Raw genomic sequence first — 22665 nt, 5'->3', positions numbered from 1 at the left:
ATTGCATACTTTATTCCCAAAAAAGGACATGGTAACTTTTCCCAATGGGGGAAAGTACCGAATGTTAAATATCACTTCCTCTTTTCCTTCCAGCATGGAGGGAACATCCCCTTGCCTTATCCTCGTAGCTTGTTTAATGTGTTGATATACGTATAATCGTCTCCAGGATGAGGTTTACGAATCTACAGGTCCAAAAGTCCTCTGTTCTAGCTTCATAAGCCACACAGTCTTTGGATTTCAAGTTAGTCACTGACCATCAGCAGTTGTGATCTTTCTTTATCTGCTCTTGCTATAATCTCTCTCTCATGATTGTCATGAGGCCCTCTCATTTATTATCCAGCTCCTTTGACCATGTGTTGCATGATGGTGGATTGTATGCATTTATAATTATCGGTTTATCATCCTGATTACAAATCTGCTGTGCTATTATGTCAACTTCTCATGGATTGGAAATCATTGTTTCATTTACCTTTAGGGGTTAATTCAACAGCACAGCAACACCTCCATCTATCTTAGTTTTTTCTGTCCCATCTCCAAATCGAGTAGTCCCGTGGGAATACGACCTCATTTAAAATATCATCTACGAGTTTCATCTCTGTGAGTGCAACAATGTCTGGCATTTGCAGCTGTATTACATCATTTAGCTCCAGTATTTTCTGAGGGGAGCCCCTATGACTCCCTGGAGCTATCAGGCTGATATGCAAAATATTAGACCGGGGCATCAGTCAATGGAATTGAGCCTACCGGTGACCACAAGCCAGAACCTGGTCCCCTCAGAGAGGCAAAGGGAGCAATGGCCTATTGAAACCCCCATGTGGTTGGGTGCATTCTATGTCAACCATTGACCAGGGTTGGCACCTAGAAAGGTAGGTATAACAAAAACCCCACTTGGTAAGAAAAGCATCCGAAAACCAAACAGGAGGCAGAACTCCCCCTACAGCTTAAGCAAAAAAGCTAAGAAGCAAACATCACACTGTCTGTGCAGCTACCCCCCCCCCCCTTCCCTGTGAGAGGGGGAATGGAAGGGGGAGCACTGGAATCCCAGTGCCGACTACCCAAGCCATCCAGTTCGAAGGCTGATGCTGTCTGGGGCGGACGTTGACTCTGGCCTCAAAGTTCAATGCAGATGTGTGCCTAGCTCATGCTTGGTCCCACAATTTGTGGGCATTTTGAGTCATCTCCACTGGCCTGTGGTTGTGTTGGGCAGCTCTTACTCCTTCAGGGGGTTCAGGGCTTGCAGGGCAGGTTTCTTTCCCTGCGCTCCATCAGGTCATCTCGGAGTGGCCTGGATGTGGTCAAAACAACCCCGTCCCTCAGGTGGGTTTCCCGCCTGTTTCCAGTGTTGAAACAGGATTGTGCGGATTTGCGGTTCATTCTGAACTTGTCCTGTCTGAACCCCTGGGGGCCAGATTCATGAAGGTACTTACGAAGATTTTTCTTCTTGGCTATGAATGTTTTCCTTCTTAGCGCCTTCGTGGCGGCTATGTCGGTATTCAGGTAGCTACACTAAGTCGAAAAACCTTCGTAAGTTTGGTCTGGGATCTAAGTGTGGTTTCGACCACTCGTAGCTTTACGTAAACTGGACATAACTCAATTTTTCTCTACTACATAACACTGGGATCGATTTAAAGATTTTGGAACATAAACAAAAGATTATAAAAATTGAATCTCGTGAAGAGGAGTCCTTCATGTTAGTTACATATGCATTCTCTGCTTGAAACTTTGAGTAAATATGTCTTTTCTGGGGGGAGCCCCTACGGCTCCCCGGAGCTATCCATGGCTGATATGGATACCCTAACTATTTTGCATCAGTCGATGTGGGTGGAGTTCTAGGCCTACAGGGGACCACGAGCCAGAACTTGGCCCCCTCAGAGAGGCACGGGGAGCAATGGCCCATAGAAATGCACATGTGATTTGGAGCATTCTATATCTGCCATCGACCAGGACAGGCACCCAGAGAGGTAAGTGCCACAAAACAAACCCCTATTCTGGTTAACAACAAAAATCGACAAACGAGCGGACAGAACTCCCCCAGGAAAACGAACTAACAAGCATGACGTCACACGAGCCACGCCTCATGTCTGCGCAGCTCCCCCCTCCCCGGGAGGGGGAAGGGGAAGCCCTAGACCCCCGCGCCGGCGATCCCCGCCCCAGTTTCCTCGGCTGATGGGATAATGCACGGTCGTGTGGCTCCAGCTCCGGTCTTGTCTCAGTGCTGTGACTTGTTTGCAGTGCTGCTCTTACGGTCATCGTGTGAGCTGGGAGTAGTATTCTCAGGTACTCGGGCTGCATGTGCTTAGGGTCACCTTCCCCGAGTGCCCTGTAAGTACCGCCCTTGGGGCTTGGGGTTGCCTTCCACAAGTCACCTTTGGTCTACCTCTGTTGGCTTTTCGCTGCTTGGCGTTTGGCCGCCCCGAGGGTTTGGGGGTTTCACTCCCTTGTTTACCTTGGGGTAAGTGGTAGTTATAGCACTGGTGGGGCGCAGGGTACTGCGTAGCTAGTTTTTACCTATGACAGCGGCCGGCTCTGATCCCTCTGGGTACGTTGTCCACTTGTGTGGTTTTTCTTTTATATTTGTTTTTGCCTGGTAGGGGGTCTGCCTTGTGTCCTCCCCCCCCATTATATTAGGTTCGTTTGTGTGGTGGCACCCCCTGCTTCGCCCTCACGGGTGGACACGTCCCGTGGGTTCAGCTTTAGCAGTTTGCTTGGTAGTTGGGGCGCCGGTTAGCAGTGCCCTGCCTGGGATAACCCTTAGCAGACCCAGTCTAGGGGCCCCTGGGAAACCCCCCGGGGGCTCTCGGGTCCGATAGTGGAGACCCTTGCGTCCCCTCTCGCTTTGTGCGAGTTGAGGGTTGCTCTGTCCCTTTGTCTCAGGGTGACTCTCCTTGTTTTTCCCTCCGTCATGCTGCCTGTTGGGTCGGGGACACATTCGACCCTGAGTCCTGAGAGCTTTGTTGGTTGTTCGTGACTCCATTCACTCAGTTTGCTGATGAATTCCATGGGTGCAGGCAGCTCGCGCGTTGCAGGGTAGGATGTTGCAACGCGCTCAGGTTTGTCGCTTCCCCGGACGCCCCGATGCTGCCCCGCTTGTGTAGGGACCCAGACTTGGGGGTTTTGGTCGCTTCGGCCTTGGTTCTTCCACGCCCCCCTTGTTTTTCCCCCTCCTGCTTCCGGCCCCTACACATCTGCAGGCTTCGGGGTCGGGGCGGGGTTAGAGGTTCTGAGACTTGGGCAGTTTCGGGGGTTGCCCCGTCTGGGGTAGCTGCTGAGGCATTCGAGTCTGTTCCTCCGGCCGATGCTCCGGGGTCTGACCAGTGGGCCCCTTCCTCTTCCAGTGGGTCTCTTCCAGCTCTCTCGGCTGCCCCGGCTTTTTCTTGTGGGGCCGGGGCTTTGGAGGTCGACTCGGCCCCGGGGCCTGGTGTAGAGGCTCCTGGGGTTGGGGAGGAGCGGCCTTGGGGGCCTTGGGCTCTATTGCGCCCCGCCTGGATTTCCGTCCTTCTGAGCGGGGCTTACTGTTGCGAGGAGTGTGGTTTTCTTCCCCCCTCTGCGTACGATTTGGGCTTGGGTTCTGCTCCTCCCCCGGGTTCGGTTCTGTGTCCCTGGGGTTTCTTCGGTTCCGTCTTCCGGAGGTTTTCGGCTAACCGCATCTCTTCGCCTGCGGTGCGGTTGGCCTTTGCGGCTTACCTCCTGCATGTCCCGGAGTTTGCCTCCATACTGGTTCCTTCTGTTATGGACAGTTTGGGCTCCTTGTAGCCGTTTTGGGCTCCTTGTAGCCGTTTTGGGCTCCTTGTAGCCGTTTTGGGCTCCTTGTAGCCGTTTTGGGCTCCTTGTAGCCGTTTTGGGCTCCTTGTAGCCGTTTTGGGCTCCTTGTAGCCGTTTTGGGCTCCTTGTAGCCGTTTTGGGCTCCTTGTAGCCGTTTTGGGCTCCTTGTAGCCGTTTTGGGCTCCTTGTAGCCGTTTTGGGCTCCTTGTAGCCGTTTTGGGCTGCTTCTCGCCTGGTTGGGCTGCTTCTCGCCTGGTTGGGCTGCTTCTCGCCTGGTTGGGCTACTTTTCTTTCGCGTCCTGCGCATGCGTCCTGTGCGTCCTGGTAGTTTGTTTTGGTTCCGGGAGGTGTGCACACGTGTTCTGCATTCATTTTCTCTCGGCGGGGCTTCGCCTCTCGCTCTTTTCTTAATCCAATCCGTGCCCCGTTGCTTTGGGGGTGTTCTGGGGTGCCGCTGTGGGGAAGTCACATGGTTTTTCCCTGCGTTCTAGGGTGGGGAGCCTCCTTTGCCACTCCCCTCCTCTCCAGCATGGGCACTCTGGCCGCCTCCGGCGGCTTCGGACTCGAAAGCTTGCATCATGGCCCTTCAGCGCCTATGTTCTGCAGGTGAGTTGGTGCGGTTTGGCGTCTCCTTCGTCCTGACGCTGTTTTTGTTTTTGGAAGTAGGAATGGGTGTACATACGTACTTGAGAACTTGGACCGTACCACCCGAGGTGCCTACTGCAGGGCTATTAGCCCATACTGGGCAGCTCTTGTTCTCTCCACCTGATTCCTTCTCGGTTCATGGGTGTCTGCGGGTGGCCTCTTGTCCCTTCCGAGGCATCTCCTGCCTGTACTCCTCCTGCCCCTCTCCTATGCTTGTCTAACCTTGCTTGAGTTCGGGGCCCCGCCTCCACCTTGTTCCGCAGTGCAATGGTGGGGGTGCCTGTTCGGTGGTACGTTTTCCTGTGTCGAGGGTGTTTTGTGCTCGCCTCCTTGTGCTTGCAGGATTGGGTTCTGGCTCTTTGGTTCCGCCTCTTCCCTGTCATTTGCCTGTCGTGCGGATTCTGTGCTTCATGGGCGCTCTCGTCTCTGCTCTTGGGGCTATGTATGGGGTCAGCCCAAGTTGGGCTGCCTAATGTGTTCCTTCGATTGCCTGTTACACTGCACACATTTCTTCTACCGTCCCTGTGGCTCAGCTGGGTGCTCGGTTTCCGCCTGTGTTCCCTTGTGTGCCACTCATGTACGATTTATCTATCTTCTGTCGCTTCCTCGGGGAGTGTGGTGACGTTTTGCTGCGGTTTTGGTACTGCAGCTGCGTGTCGGGGTTGGTTGTGGCATTATGTTCGGCCCTTCTGTGCTCCCTCTGGGGCCCTCCTTCCTTGCCGGTCTTGCTGTGCCGGGCCTGGTTTTTCCATGTTCCTTGGATTCTCTGTCTTGTCCTCGCCTCATGCTGGCTGGGGATGAGCTTGGGGTCTTCATCTCGCCCCTCACCTATCCTCCGGTTTCGGTTCAAGTTCCAGAGCCTAGTGGGCTCCCTTCCTTAGAGTTTTTCCTGGCTGCCCCGGGGTTTTTCTTGATGCTGGGGCTTTGAGGGGACAGCTCGGCCCCGGGGCCTGCAGGGTGGGTTCCCGGGGCTGGGGTGGGGCTCACATGAGGGGCCTCAGGTCCCCGTTGGTCCCCACCGGGGTATTTCTACCCCTCTGGGCGGGGCTTGCGGTTTTGTGGTGTGGGGTTTTCCATTTCCCCCTCTCTGCACGTGCTTTGTGGGCGTCGGCCCCTCTCTGGGCTCGGTTTCCTTGTCCATTGTGCCCGTTGTTTCTGTCCTGTCGGTGGGTGCTTTTCTTCAGTCTTCGCCACTTTTTTCCGGGACGGGCCTTCTCCGTCATGTCCCCCTCTTCTTGGGGTTTCTGCATGACTTTTGGTCTCGGGTGCGTCGGGGGTTTTGTGCCTTCGTCCTTTGTGTTTACTTCTTTTTGTTCTCGAAGGTTCGGGACGGTTTTGCTACTTCCCTCTGGTCCTTTCTAGAGCTTGTGGGGTCCTATTCCCGGCAGCTTCTGGGTGATTGGCCCTCTTGTTCTTTTGTGCATATCTCTTCTCTTCGCGCTGTCTCGGCGCTACTCGTTTTCCTGGGGGGCGATTTTGCATCTCTTAATGAGTCTTTTCGCTTTCTGCTGGATGTTGGTGCGGGGCGGCTCCTTATGCGGGTTCCTTCCCCTGTCGGCTGCACTTGTGGCGGTGGACTTGCACGCTTGTGGCATTTTAGTTTTGGTCCCTGCGTTTTCTTTTCCCTCCTGGGGCTGTCATAGGATTGGCTTGCGGAGGATGTAGAGGTGCTTGGGGCCGTTCCTGGGTCTGGCACCTTGGTTTCTGCTGCTAGCTTTCGGTATCGATGTTCCTTCTGCGCTGTTTCGCAAGGCTGTCTCGTGCGTTGTTTCACCTCCGGCCTGCTTATGCACTGCCTGTACCATCCTGGTCTTTGGACAGGGTGCTCTCCTGTTTTTCTTCTCCATGGTGGTTGTGGCTCCTTTGGGGTCAGGTTTGCTTTGCCTCGGCTCTCTTTTTATGTTGGCATTGGCCTCTAGGGGTCGTGTGGCAGAGCTTCATGCTTTTCTCAGGCGCAGTGGTTTTTGGCTCCTATGGTCGTGGTCATAGGTTTCTTCGTCTGCAGCCGTTCTCCCTTTTTCTGGTGAATGTTGTGCCTGCTGCTTTCCAGAGGGGTCCTTGGGTTGTTGTCTCGACTTTGTGTTGAGGAGTGGTTCACCGACCGCCTCCCAGGTATGTCCCCTTGTTTTCTTAGGTAGTCTTTGGTGAAGTAGCTCCGGGGAGCCGTAGGGGCTCCCCCCAGAAAACCAGCGTTGAATGTAATGAAACGCCATTTTCTGGGTGAGTCCCGGAGGCTCCCCGGCATCCCTCCCGGCCTCTGGTTGGCGTTTTTTTTCTCGGTTTTTGATATCCAGCCTCTGAACTGGGGCGTGGTTCGCTGGCTTGGGGGTCTGGGGCTCCCCCTTTCCCCTCCCGGGGAGGGGGGAGCTGCGCAGACATGTAGCGCAGCTCGTGTGACGTCATGCTGGATTGCTCGTTTTTCTTTTGGGGAGTTCTGTCCACTCATTTGTCAATTTTCATTGTTAACCAGAATAGGGGTTTGTTTTGTGGCGCTTACCTCTCTGGGTGCCTGTCCCAGTCGATGGCAGATATAGAATGCTCCAAATCACATGTGCATTTCTATGGGCCATTGCTACCCGTGCCTTTGTGAGGGGGCCAGGTTCTGGCTCGTGGTCCCCGGTAGGTTAGAACTGCACCCACATCGACTGATGCAAAATAGTTAGGGTATCCATATCAGCCATGGATAGCTCCGGGTAGCCTCCGGGACTCACTCGGAAAATGGCGTTTCATTACATTCAACGCTGGTTTTTTTTGCATTGGTTGAATCTTAGCTTCCAAACTGGAGTGCTATGCAGCCGGCGCAGTGAGGTCCTGGGACCCCCCTCCCACTCTTGGGGAGGGGAGGGCTGCATGGACAAGTGATGCAGCAGTAGTGTTATGTTTGCTTGTTTCCTTGGGATTGAAGGGAGTACTACCTCTGTTCAGTTTTTATTGGTTTCTTAACATGTTGGGTTTGTTTTGTTAATGCCTACCTTTCTGGAATGTCTATTCGCGGTCGATGGCAGGTAAGGAAAACCCCCAACCACATGGGGGTTTTCCAGGGTCATTGCTTTCTGAAACCTCTCTGAGGGGCCCAGGTTTTGGCTCATGGTCCCTGGTAGGTCTGAACTCCATAGCTAATCTCCTGGTCTAATATAAAATACATTAGCCTAATAAGCTCCAGGGAGCCTCTGGGGCTCACCCAGAAAATGGTGTTTCATTACATTCAAAGCTGGTTTTCTGGTAGAGCCTAGGTGGCTCCTTGATTCCCTCCCCCCCTGTCTCTGCCAGGTTTGTTGGTTCGTGGTTTATGAACTATGAGCTGACTCATGGCTGGTGCAGGAGCAGAGAGCCCCTGGGACACCACCTGTTAACGACCTTGTGCACTGAAGGGTTCAAGCTAGAATTGAGCAAATCATTTGTAAAGTTGTTTGGCTGTTTTGGTGCTTCATTTTATGTGAACCTTGCTGATGTTTGTATTGCTTTCTTGGTGTGGGTGATTGTAACAATCCCCAGCTCCTTGTGATATTGTGAGGGGACCCGGTTCTGGCTCTGGTTCCCTATAGGCCAAACACGACTCCTATGGCTGATGTGACTCAGTAGGGGGAAGTTATCTCTGCTATGAAGTCATATTAGGCTTTGTGCTTTCTTTGATAATTATTTTGTAATTCTTTGATCAATGGAAATTCAGTTGTTTGATGCTTTCCTATTTAAAAGTCATATTATGCAACTAATAATTTGCTTATATTTTACAGTTTCTGGACATCCCTCTAGATCATCACGTCTTCAAATTACAAGATGTAAGAGAATGGGGAGGACATACTGAAATCATAGCTATGTCTCGACTTTTTCAGTAAGTTGTACTCATATCTGGCTTCTGGATGTCTTGTAGTTAGTTTTATTGTTAACGTTAATAAATCCAAAAATGTGTCTGGGGCAGCATGCACTCACACTTGACTGAAATTTAAATTTTGCATGATTGTAGTTGACCTCCAATTATAGGATGTTGGCTGTAAGTGGCTCTGCCACAGCCTCCAGGACCTATGGAAGCATTGCATGACGCACAAACTTTGGGCTCTGTGGGTATCCTGGGTGAACAAGAATGCTTAAATAGTATTAAAGATTATGTGCAGCAAGTACTTTAACTATACACTGTAGTGAGTACATAGTGAAAGACTTTTCTTTGCAAATTTTACACACAAGGGAAGATCGTATATAGCATTATCTGGGGAGATAGAAAGGAGAGAATCTTTTCTCCCTCCTATCATTACTGCTCACCCAAAGCATAGTGAGAGACAAATTGGAGCATCTATAATTGTGTGAGGTCTTGGGCACTGTCTCCCTCCAAAGCAAAGAAAAAAGCAAAAAACCATTACCAACCACAGACACCTCACTAGTGACTTGGGAGTTACCAACTGAAGCCTTACACTCCTTAAGAAAAGTCCATGTTGATTGGCAGATCAAATTAAAGCCGCACACCTGTTTATCACGAGCCACACTTGCCACTGATGATCTGGACACTCTTCTTGTACTCCCACTGAACCTTATTCAGCTTTTTCTCCACTTGGATTTTATATATCTGAGAGCTAGGGTGCTGTCTATGGAGAGCCCCTCCTCAGATTGTAAAGAGCCCCTGTAGCGGTATGTATTAGACCGTGGCATCAGTCAATTTGATTGAAGTTTTAGCCTACTGGGGACCACGAGCCAAAACCTGGCCCCCTCAGAGAGGCACAAGGAGCAATGATCTATAGAAACCCCAATGTGGTTGGAACCATTCTATGTCTGCCATCTACCGGGTTAGGCACCCAGAATGGTAGGCATCCCAAAACAATCTCCACCTGATGAAAATTGTTACCGAAAACCGAACTATCAAGCAGAACTTCACAATCTAAAAACAAGCATGACGTCGCAAACCCTGCCACACCACTGTCTGTGCAGCTAACCTCTCCCTGGGAAGGGAAGCCCCAGACCCTTCATGCATGGTCTCCTGTAGGCTCTGAACCCTAGTTCAGAGGCTGAATATCAAAATGTGAAAACTACCGACTGAAGGGAGGGAGGATTGCCGGGGAGCCTCCAGGACTCGCCCAGATAATGGCATTTCAGTACATTCAATGCAGGTTTTCTGTGGAGAGTCCCTCCGGCTCCTGGTAGCTACCTAACCACAGAAAAAGAAAAGAGGGACTTGCCTGGGTGGCGGTTGCCACTCGCATCTCAATACGAAGTAGACACACACCCGACTAGGGCCAGGGACATAAACGATGTAGTGAGTGGTCAGTACCCTGTTTGACCTCCAAACTCCTCGTGCCCGAATGTTAGTTCAAGACATGATACCCAAAAATGCAGCCAAAGCAGAAAATTTGTGAACGTCATGGGCACAAGGATAGACCGCAGGCTGGATGGACCGAATAACCCTGCGGTTGACCTGGGCGACCCAAGCCCTGGAACAGGGATGAAGGGAAACCAGGTTCCCGTCCACAGAGGGCCGTGGCATGTGGGAGACTGTGGGAGACTGGGTCTCCCCAGCCAAGTCCGAACCTGAGAAGGAAACCAGACGGGACTTTCAGATCCCTGTACAGTACCTCTCTGAGGAGACCAGGTTCTGGCTCATGGTCTCCTGTAGTCTCGAAGTCATTAAGACTGAAGCCCCTGACTAATATAGCTATTATCAGTCTGATAGCTCCAGGAAGCTTCTGGGGATCTACCCAGAAAATAGTGTTTCATTACATTCAACACTGGTTTTTCCAGTCATGAAATTTGAGCTCTTTGGACTTTCAGGTGAAGATAGTGTATAGTGAATGTTGTGTGTATATTGTGTATAGTGAAGGTTGTATATTTACCTAGTTGTGCTTGCGGGGTTTGAGCTCTGCTCTTTCGTCCCGCCTCTGAACTGTCAATCAACTATTACTAACTACTGTACTATTTTTTTATTTTATTTTTTTATTTTTTTTCCCTTCCCTCACCACATGCACACACACATACACACACACCCGAGGAAGCAGCCTGTGACAGCTGACTAACTCCCAGGTACCTATTTACTGCTAGGTAACAGGAGCATCAGGGTGAAAGAAACTCTGCCCATTGTTTCTCGCCGGCAGTGGGAATCGAACCTGCGACCACAGGATCACGCGTCCAGTGTGCTGTCCAGTCAGCCACCGGCCCCTATTGTATCCCCTATTGTGTGTATTCTTCACACAATTCAGTCCAACCTTCACTATACCCCTATTGTGTGTATTGTGCATAGTGAAGGTTGTGTATTCACTTAGTTGTGCTTGCGGGGGTTGAGCTCTGCTCCTTCAGCCCGCCTCTCAACTGTTAATCAACGGTTTCTACTACTACTATTTTTTCACCCCCCCTTTCCCCCACACACAGACTCACACATTCTGGAGACATTCTTGTATCAACACATAAAGCAGGCCACAAGAATGAGGGAAGGAGATGTACCGTCATTACTGGATCTAGTATTCAGCAGGAAAGAAGAAGAGATATTTGACATCCAGTACCTTCCTCCCTTGGGAAAGAGTGATCAAGTCCTGTTAGATATTGATTATGCTTTAAGATATCATCTAGAAGAAAATGGGGACATTGAAACAGTTCATAAACTCGATTTAAGGAGAGGTCACTATGGGGAACTTCAAAATTTTTTTAATGAGTGTAATTGGACAGAATTGTTGCTAGGCAGGGAAGTAAATGAAATAAATGTATGCCAAATTTTAAAAAATATACGAGGAAGGCACACAATCATTCATACCAAAACAGAGAGGCAGGGCCAGAAAACAGGATTGGTTTGACAGAAATTGTGAGAGGGCCAGAGACCAAAAGACACAAAAATGGAATCAGTATAGGAAGAGGCCAAACCCCCAAACATACCAGCGATACAAAGATGCGAGAAACAACTATACGGAGGTAAGGAGAGAGGCAGAAAGAAATTTTGAAAAAGGGATTGCAGACAAATGTAAAACAGAACCAGGTCTATTCTATAAATTCATAAACAACAAATTGCAGGTAAAGGATAATATTCAGAGGTTGAAAATGGGAAATAGATTCACGGAAGATGAAAAGGAAATGTGTGAAACACTAAACGAAAAGTTTCAAAGTGTGTTTGTACAAAATTAAATCTTTAGGGAACCAGATACAATAAGAATTCCAGAGAACAACATAGAGCACATAGAGGTGTCTAGAGACGAAGTGGAAAAAATGCTCAAGGAGCTAAGTAAGAACAAAGCAGTTGGTCCAGATGGAGTTTCACCATGGGTTCTGAGAGAATGTGCACCTGAGCTCAGCATTCCACTTCAACTGATTTTTCAGGCATCCCTGTGTACAGGAGCTGTAGCTGATGTGTGGAAAAAGGCTAACATAGTTCCAATCTACAAAAGTGGAAACAGGGAAGACCCCCTTAATTATAGACCTGTATCATTGACAAGTGTAATAGTCAAAATATTGGAAAAAATAATTAAAACTAAATGGGTAGAACACTTGGAGGAAAACGCTATAATATCAGACAGACAGTATGGTTTTCGATCTGGAAGATCCTGTGTAACGAACTTGCTCAGTTTTTATGATCGAGCCACAGAGATTTTACAGGAAAGAGATGGTTGGGTTGACTGCATCTATCTGGACCTAAAAAAGGCTTTCGACAGAGTTCCCCATAAGAGGTTGTTCTGGAAACTGGAACATATTGGAGGAGTGACAGGTAAGCTACTAACATGGATGAAAAATTTCCTAACTGACAGAAAAATGAGGGCCATAATCAGAGGCAAGGTATCGGATTGGAGGAATGTCACGAGTGGAGTACCTCAGCGTTCAGTTCTTGCACCGGTAATGTTCATTGTCTACATAAACGATCTACCAGTGGGAATACACAATTACATGAACATGTTTGCTGATGATGCTAAGATAATAGGGAAGATAAGAAACTTAGATGATTGTCATGCCCTTCAAGAAGACCTGGACAAAATAAGTATATGGAGCAACACTTTGCAAATGGAATTTAATGTGAATAAATGCCATGTTATGGAATGTGGAATTGGAGAACATAGACCCCACACAACCTATAAATTATGTGAGAAATCTTTAAAGAATTCTGATAAAGAAAAGGATCTAGGGGTGGTTTTAGATAGAAAAATGTCACCTGAGGACCACATTAAGAACATTGTGTGAGGAGCCTATGCTACACTTTCTAACCTTAGAATTGCTTTTAAATACATGGATGGAGAAATACTAAAGAAATTGTTCACGACTTTTATTAGACCAAAGCTGGAATATGCAGTGGTTGTATGGTGCCCATATCTTAAGAAGCACATCAACAAACTGGAAAAGGTGCAACGACATGCCACTAAGTGGCTCCCAGAACTGAAGGACAAGAGCTACGAGGAGAGATTATAGAGGCATTAAATATGCAAAAACTAGAAGATAGAAGAAAAAGAGGCGATATGATCACTACGTTCAAAATAGTAACAGGAATAGATAAAATTGATAGGGAAGAATTCCTGAGACTCGGAACTTCAAGAACAAGAGGTCATAGATTTAAACTAACGAAACAAAGCTGCCGGAGAAATATACGAAAATTCACTTTTGTAAACAGAGTGGTAGATGGTTGGAACAAGTTAGGTGAGAAGGTGGTGGAGGCCAAAACCGTCAGTAATTTCAAAGCATTATATGACAAAGAGTGCTGGGGAGACGGGACACCACGAGCGTAGCTCTCATCCTGTAACTACACTTTGGTAATTACACACACACACACACCCGCGCACACGCACGCACGCACGGATGGCGATATACTAAAGAAATTGTTCACAACTTTTGTTAGGACAAAGCTAGAATATGCAGCGGTTGTATGGTACCCATATCTTAAGAAGCACATCAACAAACTGGAAAAGGTGCAAAGACATGCTACTAAGTGGCTCCCAGAACTGAAGGGCAAGAGCTACGAGGAGAGGTTAGAGGCATTAAATATGCCAAAACTAGAAGACAGAAGAAAAAGAGGTGATATGATCACTATATACAAAATAGTAACAGGAATTGATAAAATCGATACGGAAGATTTCCTGAGACCTGGAACTTTAAGAACAAGAGGTCATAGATATAAACTAGCTAAACACATATGCCGAAGAAATATAAGAAAATTCACTTTCGCAAACAGAGTGGTAGATGATTGGAACAAGTTAGGTGAGAAGGTGGTGGAGGCCAAGACCGTCAGTAGTTTCAAAGCGTTATATGACAGAGTGCTGGGAAGACGGGACACCACGAGCGTAGCTCTCATCCTGTAACTACACTTAGGTAATTACACACACATACACACACCCCCACCCCCACCCCCCACCCACACCCCCACCCCACACCCACCCCACACCCACCCCACACCCCCCCCACACCCCCCCCACACCCCCCCCACACCCCCACCCACCCCACACCCCCACCCACCCCACACCCCCACCCACCCCACACCCCCACCCCCACCCAACACCCCCCCCACCCCCTTCCCACAGTGGGGGTGGGGGTGTGTGGGGTGTGGGGTGTTTTTGTATAGTGATAGTTGTGTGTATTAAAAATGTTACAAAGATGGAGATTGTGTATAGTGAAGATGTAACCCACAAAATTTGGGCTCTGGAGAGGGACCTGGTAGCGTCTGCCCCATGTTCTTCACATGGGTAATGCTGGACTCCTCTGGTAGTATATATTAAGAGTAAAAAAAAATCATACAAATTAAGCATAATATGATATAATACTTTCTGAAGTATAGCAACATGACTAAATGTGCATCCTTTTTTGCAGGGTGGATTTCCTTATTTATCAAGAAATTGGACAAATGCCAGTCAAAGCCACTGAAAATAGCTACCCTAAGACCTTGATGCTAAGTTACACTCATGGAAATCATTATGATATCGTCTACCAAAAAGATGCTGCCACCACACGAGGATTTTGTCAATGTGAGTTCTTAAAAAACTAATCTTTAATATGTAACGTCATGTGAAGTCGCAAAACTTTTTATGATTACATCATTTACTTGTATAAGAATATTGTTTAATATGCAGTACAACCTCAGAATCCGCTGTGCCTTTCTAGACCTGTTTCAAATTTGGGAGAAATCTTGATTTGGGTATATTTTTGCTTTGAGCTGGCACCCCTTAATGACTTACTTAAATCCTGGAATGTGCACTTGATTTAAATGACAACCCCCAGTGGGCAAGAGAAAATTTGTTACAATTTCTGGGGGAGCCCTCCCGGTGGCTCTGTGAAGTTGTCTCACTGAGGTTTCTCCATGGAAATGGATCACATCAGATGCTGGCATTCTGTTTGACCTACAGAGGGCTAGAGCCGCTGACCCAAAGCGACACAGGCCCAACTAGGTCCAGGAATGTTCACGAGGTAGCGTGCAGCCAGGATCCTGTTCGACCGCAAAAAACCCCGTGCTCGAATGTCAGCCCAGGACATGTTCCCAAAAGCGGCACCAAGAGCAGTGAACCTACGAACGTTGTGGGCATGGGTATAGGCCGCATGCTACCTGGACCGAATAATCCCGTGGATGACCTGGGAGATCCACGCCCTGGAACAGGGAAGAAGGGGAACCGGGTTCACCTAAAGTACGTCCCCTGCCACAGAGGCCGTGGTGCGCAGATAACGGCAAAGAGCTGCAACCGGACACAAAACATGATGCACCCCAGGCTGAACCAATCAAGCATCAACAACCCAAGGACCCCTTCGGAAAGCAGCAGACGACTCCTTAGCCAGAAAAGGAGACAGCTGCAAATGAACGAAACGACCACCAGGACCGAAAGAGCAGAAACCCCTGCGCCGGAGGTAGCATGAAGCTTCCTGACCCGACCCCCCAGAGGCCAATGCCAACAAGAAAAGAGCCTTAGAAAAACAGTCCTGAGCAGAGAGGGCTAGACTTAACACTTTGAGGCGCTCGTGCACTTCACTACCCCGGGTGGGTTTGGGCATTCCGCGGGAGCGCGCGGTAATTATGAAAAGTGTGTACTCTTTTCAACTTTGTTACCTCAATTCTCGTCCTAGGTTTTTCAATTTGGTATCATTGTGTTCGCAATAGAATTCTCTATAGGACTAAGGCATATAAAGTCCAAAAGCCCAGCGTACCGTCCACAACAAACAGAGAAAGTGAGAGAAAGTTACCCGGGAGCCCGCAAGAGTGATAAAATGTTTACTTTTCAGTTTTGTCACCTCAATTCTCGTCCTAGGTCTTTTATTTTGGTATCAATTTGTTCGCAATAGAATTCCCAACAAGAGTATATGCATATAATGTCATAAACAGCAGCATGCTCCACTCGCTGACGTGATGAAAGCAGGCCGCAGTTACCAGAAAGTGAGAGCTGTGCCACCCCAAGGCGCATCTCATTACATTAGAGAGAGCGGTAATTCTGAAGTGTATACTCTTTTAAATTCTGTCATCTCGATTCTTGTCCTAGGTTTTTCAATTTGGTATCAATATGTTCGCAATAGAATTCTCTACATGACTAAATGAATATAAAGCCCAAAAGCCCGGCGAGAAAGTGAGAGCGTCTTACCCGGGAGCGTGCAAGAGCTCTCTCTTCACTTCATTCTCTTCACTTTGGACATCGCAATTCCTGTCCTAGGTCTTTCATTTTGGTATCATTGTGTTTGCAATGGAATTCCCTACAGGAGTATATGCAAATATAAAGTCCAAAAGCCTGGCGTACCACCCACAGCAAACAGAAAAAGTGACAGAGCGTTACCCCCGTGAGCGCTAATTAGGAGCAATAAAATGGATATGCTCTTTTCAACTTTGTTACCTCAATTCTGGTCCTGGGGCTTTCATTTTGGTTTCAATGTATTCAAAATGAAATTCCCTACAGGAGTATATGCATATAATGTCCAAAACCACGGCGCGACCCTCCCGAAGCTGCCGCCAATTTTCCCCCCGCCTATTACTGCCGAGGACTCAATGCCCTTACCCTTACCGGACCGGACTTCCAAGTCCAGTCAGGTCCGGTCCGGTCTGGTTCTCTGTTAAATAGAGGGAGGTCCTTACCGGACTTCCCTCTATTTAACGGAGGACCCGAGTTGTCGCCGAGCGAAAGTGATAACACTTTCACTTTCGCTTTTAATAACCCTGCAGCTGACCTGAGAGACCCGTACCTGCGAACAGGGAAGAAGGGAAACCGGATCAACCCAAAGCACATCCCCGAACACAGAAGCCGTGGCTCGCAAATAACGGCGGAGGGCTGCAACCAGACACAAAACATGATGCACCCCCGGCCAGACTAACCAAGCATCAACAACCCAAGGACCCCTCCAGAAAGCAGCAGTCTCGTTCTTTGCCAGAAAAAGAGGAGACGGCTGCAGACGAACAAGCCTATCTCCTCGACTTTTTCCCATCAGCCGAGGAACTGAAGTTGTGGATCGCTGTCGCAAGGGTCTGGGGCTCCCCCTTTCCCCTCACGGGGAGGGGGAAGCTGCGCAGACATGCAGTGTGGCTCATGTGACGTCAGGCTTGTTTGCTGGTTTTTCCTTTGGGGAGTTCTGTCCATTTGTTTCCATATTTTTGTTGGTTTTACCAGAATAGGGGTTTGCTTTGAGGCGCTCGCCTTTCTGGGTGTATGTCCTGGTTGATGGCAGATATAGAATGCTCCAAAATCACATGTGCATTTCTAAAGGCCATTGCTCCTTGTGACTTTTTGAGGAGGCCAGGTTCTGGCCGTGGTCCCCGGTAGGCCTGGAACTCCACCCACATCAACTGATGCCAAAAGTTAGGACTATCAGCCTGGATAACTCTGGGGAAGCCTCCAGGACTCACCCAGAAAATGGCATTTCATTACATTCAACGCTGGTTTTATGGACGTCTTTCTGACCCCAGGTGTTGGGTGAGGACTGTGACTCTTTTGCTTGTGTCAATAGCTGTTGACACAAGCAAAATAGTGCGATCTCATGTAATATCCAACCATATTCCTTGATCTTCATAACAGGTTCTTGAAGTCTGTAAATACTACCATCAGTTAGTGGCAAAAGCAAATGCTAATCCATGTGATCATCATGGTTTCCAAAAATCATTAATGGAAATGATTCTTGGAAACCCTCATACTAAAACTTCTCACACATTTCAAATTTTTATTCATAACCATTTGGCAGCACATCCCAACAGATGACGGGGTGGCTAATTATGTCTAAACTGTGCATCCCATCAAGTGAAGTATTGGGGTACAGCGTAAAATTGAAATGTCCTGCATAGAAAATGACAACCATACGCTGCCTAGGGGCAATGGTAAACAACATAAACTGTTCTCAGCTGATGAAAGTATAATGGCTGATTCTAACTTGATGAGGGTTATGCTCAGGGCTCGTGTAAAAGTGATAGATAACAATATAGACGTATGGAGAAAATTACCCGAGGCCTGGGAAAAAGTGAGGAGAAATTTCACTGAAGGCCTACTCGAACACCGCTGCCACTGCGCCCTTACTCAACACCACCACTGTCACTGCCAGACTGGCCATGTGAGTCTATGTCAAATGATGTTCCTGAAGACTGTGAACATGTTGAAGATGACTCATTTTCAGAATTTAGTGACTTGAATTCTGAGAGTAGTTTTAGCATTCCTGTGGCATGTAGTAGTGGTATACATGCTGTTACCAAGCAGATTCTACTGTGTCAGCTGCTCACCCCACCAAATGCCAGAATCCATCTTGCATGGAGAAATTGAGGGAAACCTGCCCTCTGCTTCCAATGTTCGTGCTCGCACTCTGCATAGTTGGAGGTCTTCATCTCCTAACTAACGTAGTTTCGTTGGTACTAGGATACGTGGCGGTAGTGTTGGTGTGCCGCTACCAGAACAGTGTACTCATGTGTGGAGATGGTGAGGACTTTGTGGCACAAATTCCAACATACAGTACATTTAATGATATAAATGTTGGGCTTACTGACCTTTTCTCATATACTGGTGAGGACTTCAGTGAAATGGCATACTGTACTTTGACGAGCCACTCATGGAACATGTTGTTAAGGAAACAAACAGGTATGCTGCCAAGCTCATTAGAACAGAGGGCTTGTCATGATATTCATGATTACAGCATTTGGGAAAACACCACTGTACCAGGATTTTGTGTTTTTTGCTCTCTGTATGATGAAACATTGTGTAACATGTCATCCAGGACTATTGGAACAAAGACTGTTGTCCCAACACCTATTTTTGCAAAATATGTCTCATGGCAGGGATTTACTAATTCTCAGGTGTCTTCATTTTGAAAATACTAAAAATTGTGATCCAAGTGATAGACTATGGAGGGTGATTATTTCACAAATTGTTCACAACCTCTGTGAGACCAAAGCTGGAATATGCAATGGTGTATGGTGCCCATAACGTAAAATACACATCAACAAACTGGAAAAGGTGCAAAGACATGCCACTAAATGGCTCCCAGAACTGAAAGACAAGAGCTACGAGAAGTTAGAGGCATTAAATATGGAAAACTAGAAGAAAGAAGAAAAAGAGGGGATATGATCACTATGTACAAAGTAGTAACAGGAGTCAAGAAAATTAATAGGGAAGAATTCCTGAGACCTGGAACTTCAAGAATAAGAGGTCATAGATGTAAACTAACGAAATAAAGCTGCCGGAGAAATATAAGAAAAATCACTTTTGTAAACAGAGTGGTAGACGGTTGGAACAAGTTAGGTGGGAAGTTTGTGGAGGCCAAAACTGTCAGTAGTTTGAAAGCGTTATATGACAGTGCTGGAAAGACAGGACATCAAGAGCGTAGCTCTCATCCTGTAACTACACTTAGTTAATTACACATAGGTAATTACAAATACAAAAGATGTTACTGTATTTGTGGAAGTGCTCAGTATTTTGCATGATGTTAATATCTGTGGTTCTGGTAGGGGTGTCACTATGTTTGTGTTAGGTCTAATATTTGACCCACTGAAGAGAGGATGTACCATAAGCACAATCAAAGGACACTAAATATCTCTCAATACAGCATTCATAATTGAAAAGGCCATCCACATGTCAGCTTGCAAGTGGGTGGCACTTTTCTTAATACTTTGTGTTGTGTCAATTTCCTGCCCGAAACGCTTTGCGTAATAATGGCTTTAGGCATTGTATGTACTAGCTCTATCTATTAATCCAACAAACGGTCTCCGTGGTGTAGTGGTAAGACACTCGCCTGGCGTTCCACGAGCGCTATGTCATGGGTTCGTATCCTGGCCGGGGAGGATTTACTGGGCGCAATTCCTTAACTGTAGCCTCTGTTTAACGCAACAGTAAAATGTGTACTTGGATGAAAAAACGATTCTTCGCAGCAGGGGATCGTATTCCAGGGACCTGCCCGAAACGCTACGCGTACTAGTGGCTGTACAAGAATGTAACAACTCTTGTATATATCTCAAAAAAACTTTGTAAAATCTCTTGTATGTATGTACCTTACCTAAATAAACATTTATTTATTTATATTTATTTATTTAACACATCGACACATTCATGACCATAAATGTTCCAGGCATTTCTGGGTTGTAGTCATCTACATCTAAAATGCTTATACACTCAATGTTTTCTCAGTTAGTTTTGGGGATATTATTGTAAATTTGGTGTTCAGATGTTTGCAAGTAAATTTGCTAGACTAGATGCATAATAAAATATGATAATAGAAGTTGCACGAGTACTGAATATTCACATTTTTATGAACATTTCAATATATATCATTTATTTTTAAACATTCCTCATTTATTTTTTAGCAAAAATAAATTATATTGAAATGTGGACACATCATCTGTTTTTTACTGTAAAAATAAAACAACATAACTTTCATACTTTTTCTACACGTAATTTGCAAAACATTATGAAAATTCTCATAAGCAGAGCAATTATTATCTCAAGTGATACACAGTTGGCCGAGGTGACCTCTGGCTGGTCTCCTGATACTATACTTTGGTTGGTCTCCTAATTAATTATGCTCACACTGTGCTTCAAAAAAAGAATAAAGAAAAAGAAAAAATGATGAAAGTTATTTTGGGGGAATTTGAGATGGATGATGCATTTTAGCATTATCAAGATGTTTACTGTTGGAATATAGATGATGCGGTTTAGCATTGTCGGAATGCTAAAATGTTAAGAGTATTCATATATGATGTTTTGTGAGATATGGCTGGCGTATGGACCTGGGATTTCTTTCTTTATTGAGTGCAATTTGAACTAACTAGCTTCAGTATTTATTGTTTCATCTAAATTTATATTATGATGATTCATTTAAATGTGTTTGTTTTTTCAGCTGTGGTGTATGACATTCTTTATTCACATGTGTTTCAATTGAAGGATGTTTTAGTTGCTGTTGACACAATGCTCCATGATAAGGAATATGCATCATTGAGAAGAGATTCTGCTAATTCAGCTGAACTTAAAGAGATTGGAGCATTAGTTGAAAAAATTATGGGGACCAGTATCTCCCGAGATAATAGTCAAGATGAAGCAGATAAAAAGTGAGTGTTTTTTCTTCTTTCATCATCCCAGTTTTCTCTTTAATTGTAACTATCGTCAACTGGGCCACCTCACCTGTAACTGGATGGAGGGATCAGTAACTGCATCCGCATTAAATATACAGCTTGTTGATTCGTGGTTTAGGGTTGAGAGGACTTGAATGATCAATGCATCACTTACTAGTTTGTTATGTTTTTCTGGAAGAGCTCTTGGTGGCTCCCTGGGGTTATCTCATTGAGATTGCTCCTTATGACTAGATCACATCAGTTGCGGGAGATTTGTTTGGCCTTGGTGGACCAGAGCCAGAAACTGGCCCTCCCCTCAGAGGCACAGAGAGTGAATGACACTCGACTGCTCCACTGAGAAAGCACCCAGAAGGTCAGCAAAGCTTTACAGACAACTGCAGCAAGGTTCACAGGAACCGAAGCCTCGAAACCGCCAAACAAATCCCCAAACAATTGATTGACTGAAAACTAGTTTGAACCTTTTAGCATTAACATTCTCTACCAGGTGACCTAGCCCCCATCGGCCCTTTAAGTCAATTCTGTCACTGATGTGGTACTATCGACATCACTCTAGTGCTCCTGGGCCACCTCCTGTGCAGCAAGTCCCTAGATGCTTTGCAGCTAAGTGCCAGCCAACCTTTGGACTTCATCCCATGGGGCCATTTGCTTGTGTATTGTTCCAGTTTGGTATTTGCTTCATGTGTGTTTGTTTTCCCAGGTGGTTGTGTGAACTTGGCTTGTTGTGTGCTTAATTCTTCAACAGCGCAATACATACATATATGATTTGACGTAAAATAATTTTACATAAGTTTTTAAAACTTACACAAATACTTTCCAATTTTTTCTGAGGGGAGCCCCATCGGCTCCCCGGAAGCTATCCAGGTTGAATGGATATGTATATTTTTTCTGGCATCATTCAATGCATAGAGTTCTTGCCTACCAGGGACCATGAGCCAGAACCTGGCCCCCTCTAGAGAGGCACGAGAAGCAATGGCCTATAGAGATCCCCCCCTTGTGATTGGGAGCATTATATGTCTGCCATGGACCAGGACAGGCACCCAGAGAGGTAGGCGCCCCAAAACAAACCCCTATTCTGGTAAAAGTATTGCAACCAAAAGCCGAACAAGTGGATAGAACTCCCCAAATGAAAATTAGCAAACTAGCATGACATTCATCATGTTGCTGCGCTCCCATCACCCTCCCCAGGAGGGGGAAGGGGAAGCCCCAGACCCATCCGCTGGCGGCCCATCCAACAGTTCTTAGGCTGATGGGATCTGGTGCGGTCGTGCCTCTGGCTCCAGTTTTCTATTACAGTTCTGTGACTTGTGGTGTGGGCTGTCCCTTCAGGTGGTGTGAGAGCTGGGAGCGAGATACCACGGTACTCGGCCTTCATGCGCCTAGGGTCACCTTCCCTAGGTGCCCTGTAAGTACTGCCCTTGGGGCTTGGGGCCTCCTTCCACAAGTCGTCTCGGGATCTACCTCCGCTGTGTTGTTAATGCTTGGTATTTGGCTGCCCTTGGAGTCAGCTGGGTTTTTTTCTTGCCCTTGTTTGTCTTTGGATATGGGGTAGTTTTAGTCACTGTCAGGGGGCACGGGGTACTGCACAGCTAGTTTTCACCTATCACAGTGGCCGACTCTGTTCCGCCTGGGTACGTTGTCCTCTTGCAGGGTTTTCCTTTTGTTTTTGTTTTTCTGCCTGGTGGGGGGGGGGGAAGGGGGTCTGCCATTGTAATTACCTAAGTGTAGTTATAGGATGAAGGATGAGAGCTACGCTCATGGTGTCCCGTCTCCCCAGCACTGTCATATAACGCTTTGAAACTACTGATGGTCTT

General features: G+C 47.0%; 1 protein-coding gene across 18 annotated transcripts in view; it reads left to right on the top strand.

Annotated features, from left to right (window-relative positions):
* LOC123773435 (UDP-N-acetylglucosamine transferase subunit ALG13) overlaps positions 1–22665 on the top strand; it is a 384366-nt gene that overhangs the window by 29959 nt on the left and 331742 nt on the right. For 17 of the 18 annotated variants that reach the window (XM_045767364.2, XM_045767919.2, XM_069307078.1 and 14 more), the window contains exons 4-6: positions 8142–8239; positions 14158–14312; positions 20623–20830. In XM_045767364.2, the coding sequence (XP_045623320.1) occupies positions 8142–8239; positions 14158–14312; positions 20623–20830 (461 nt within the window). Of the gene's footprint in view, positions 1–8141; positions 8240–14157; positions 14313–20622; positions 20831–21087; positions 21207–22665 lie in introns of those variants that run through there. The other variant, XM_045768184.2, reaches the window with a different exon arrangement.

This window comes from Procambarus clarkii, chromosome 1, assembly GCF_040958095.1.
Source record: "Procambarus clarkii isolate CNS0578487 chromosome 1, FALCON_Pclarkii_2.0, whole genome shotgun sequence".
NCBI lineage: Eukaryota > Metazoa > Arthropoda > Malacostraca > Decapoda > Cambaridae > Procambarus > Procambarus clarkii.
This window is presented reverse-complemented; position numbering and strand designations above follow the sequence as displayed.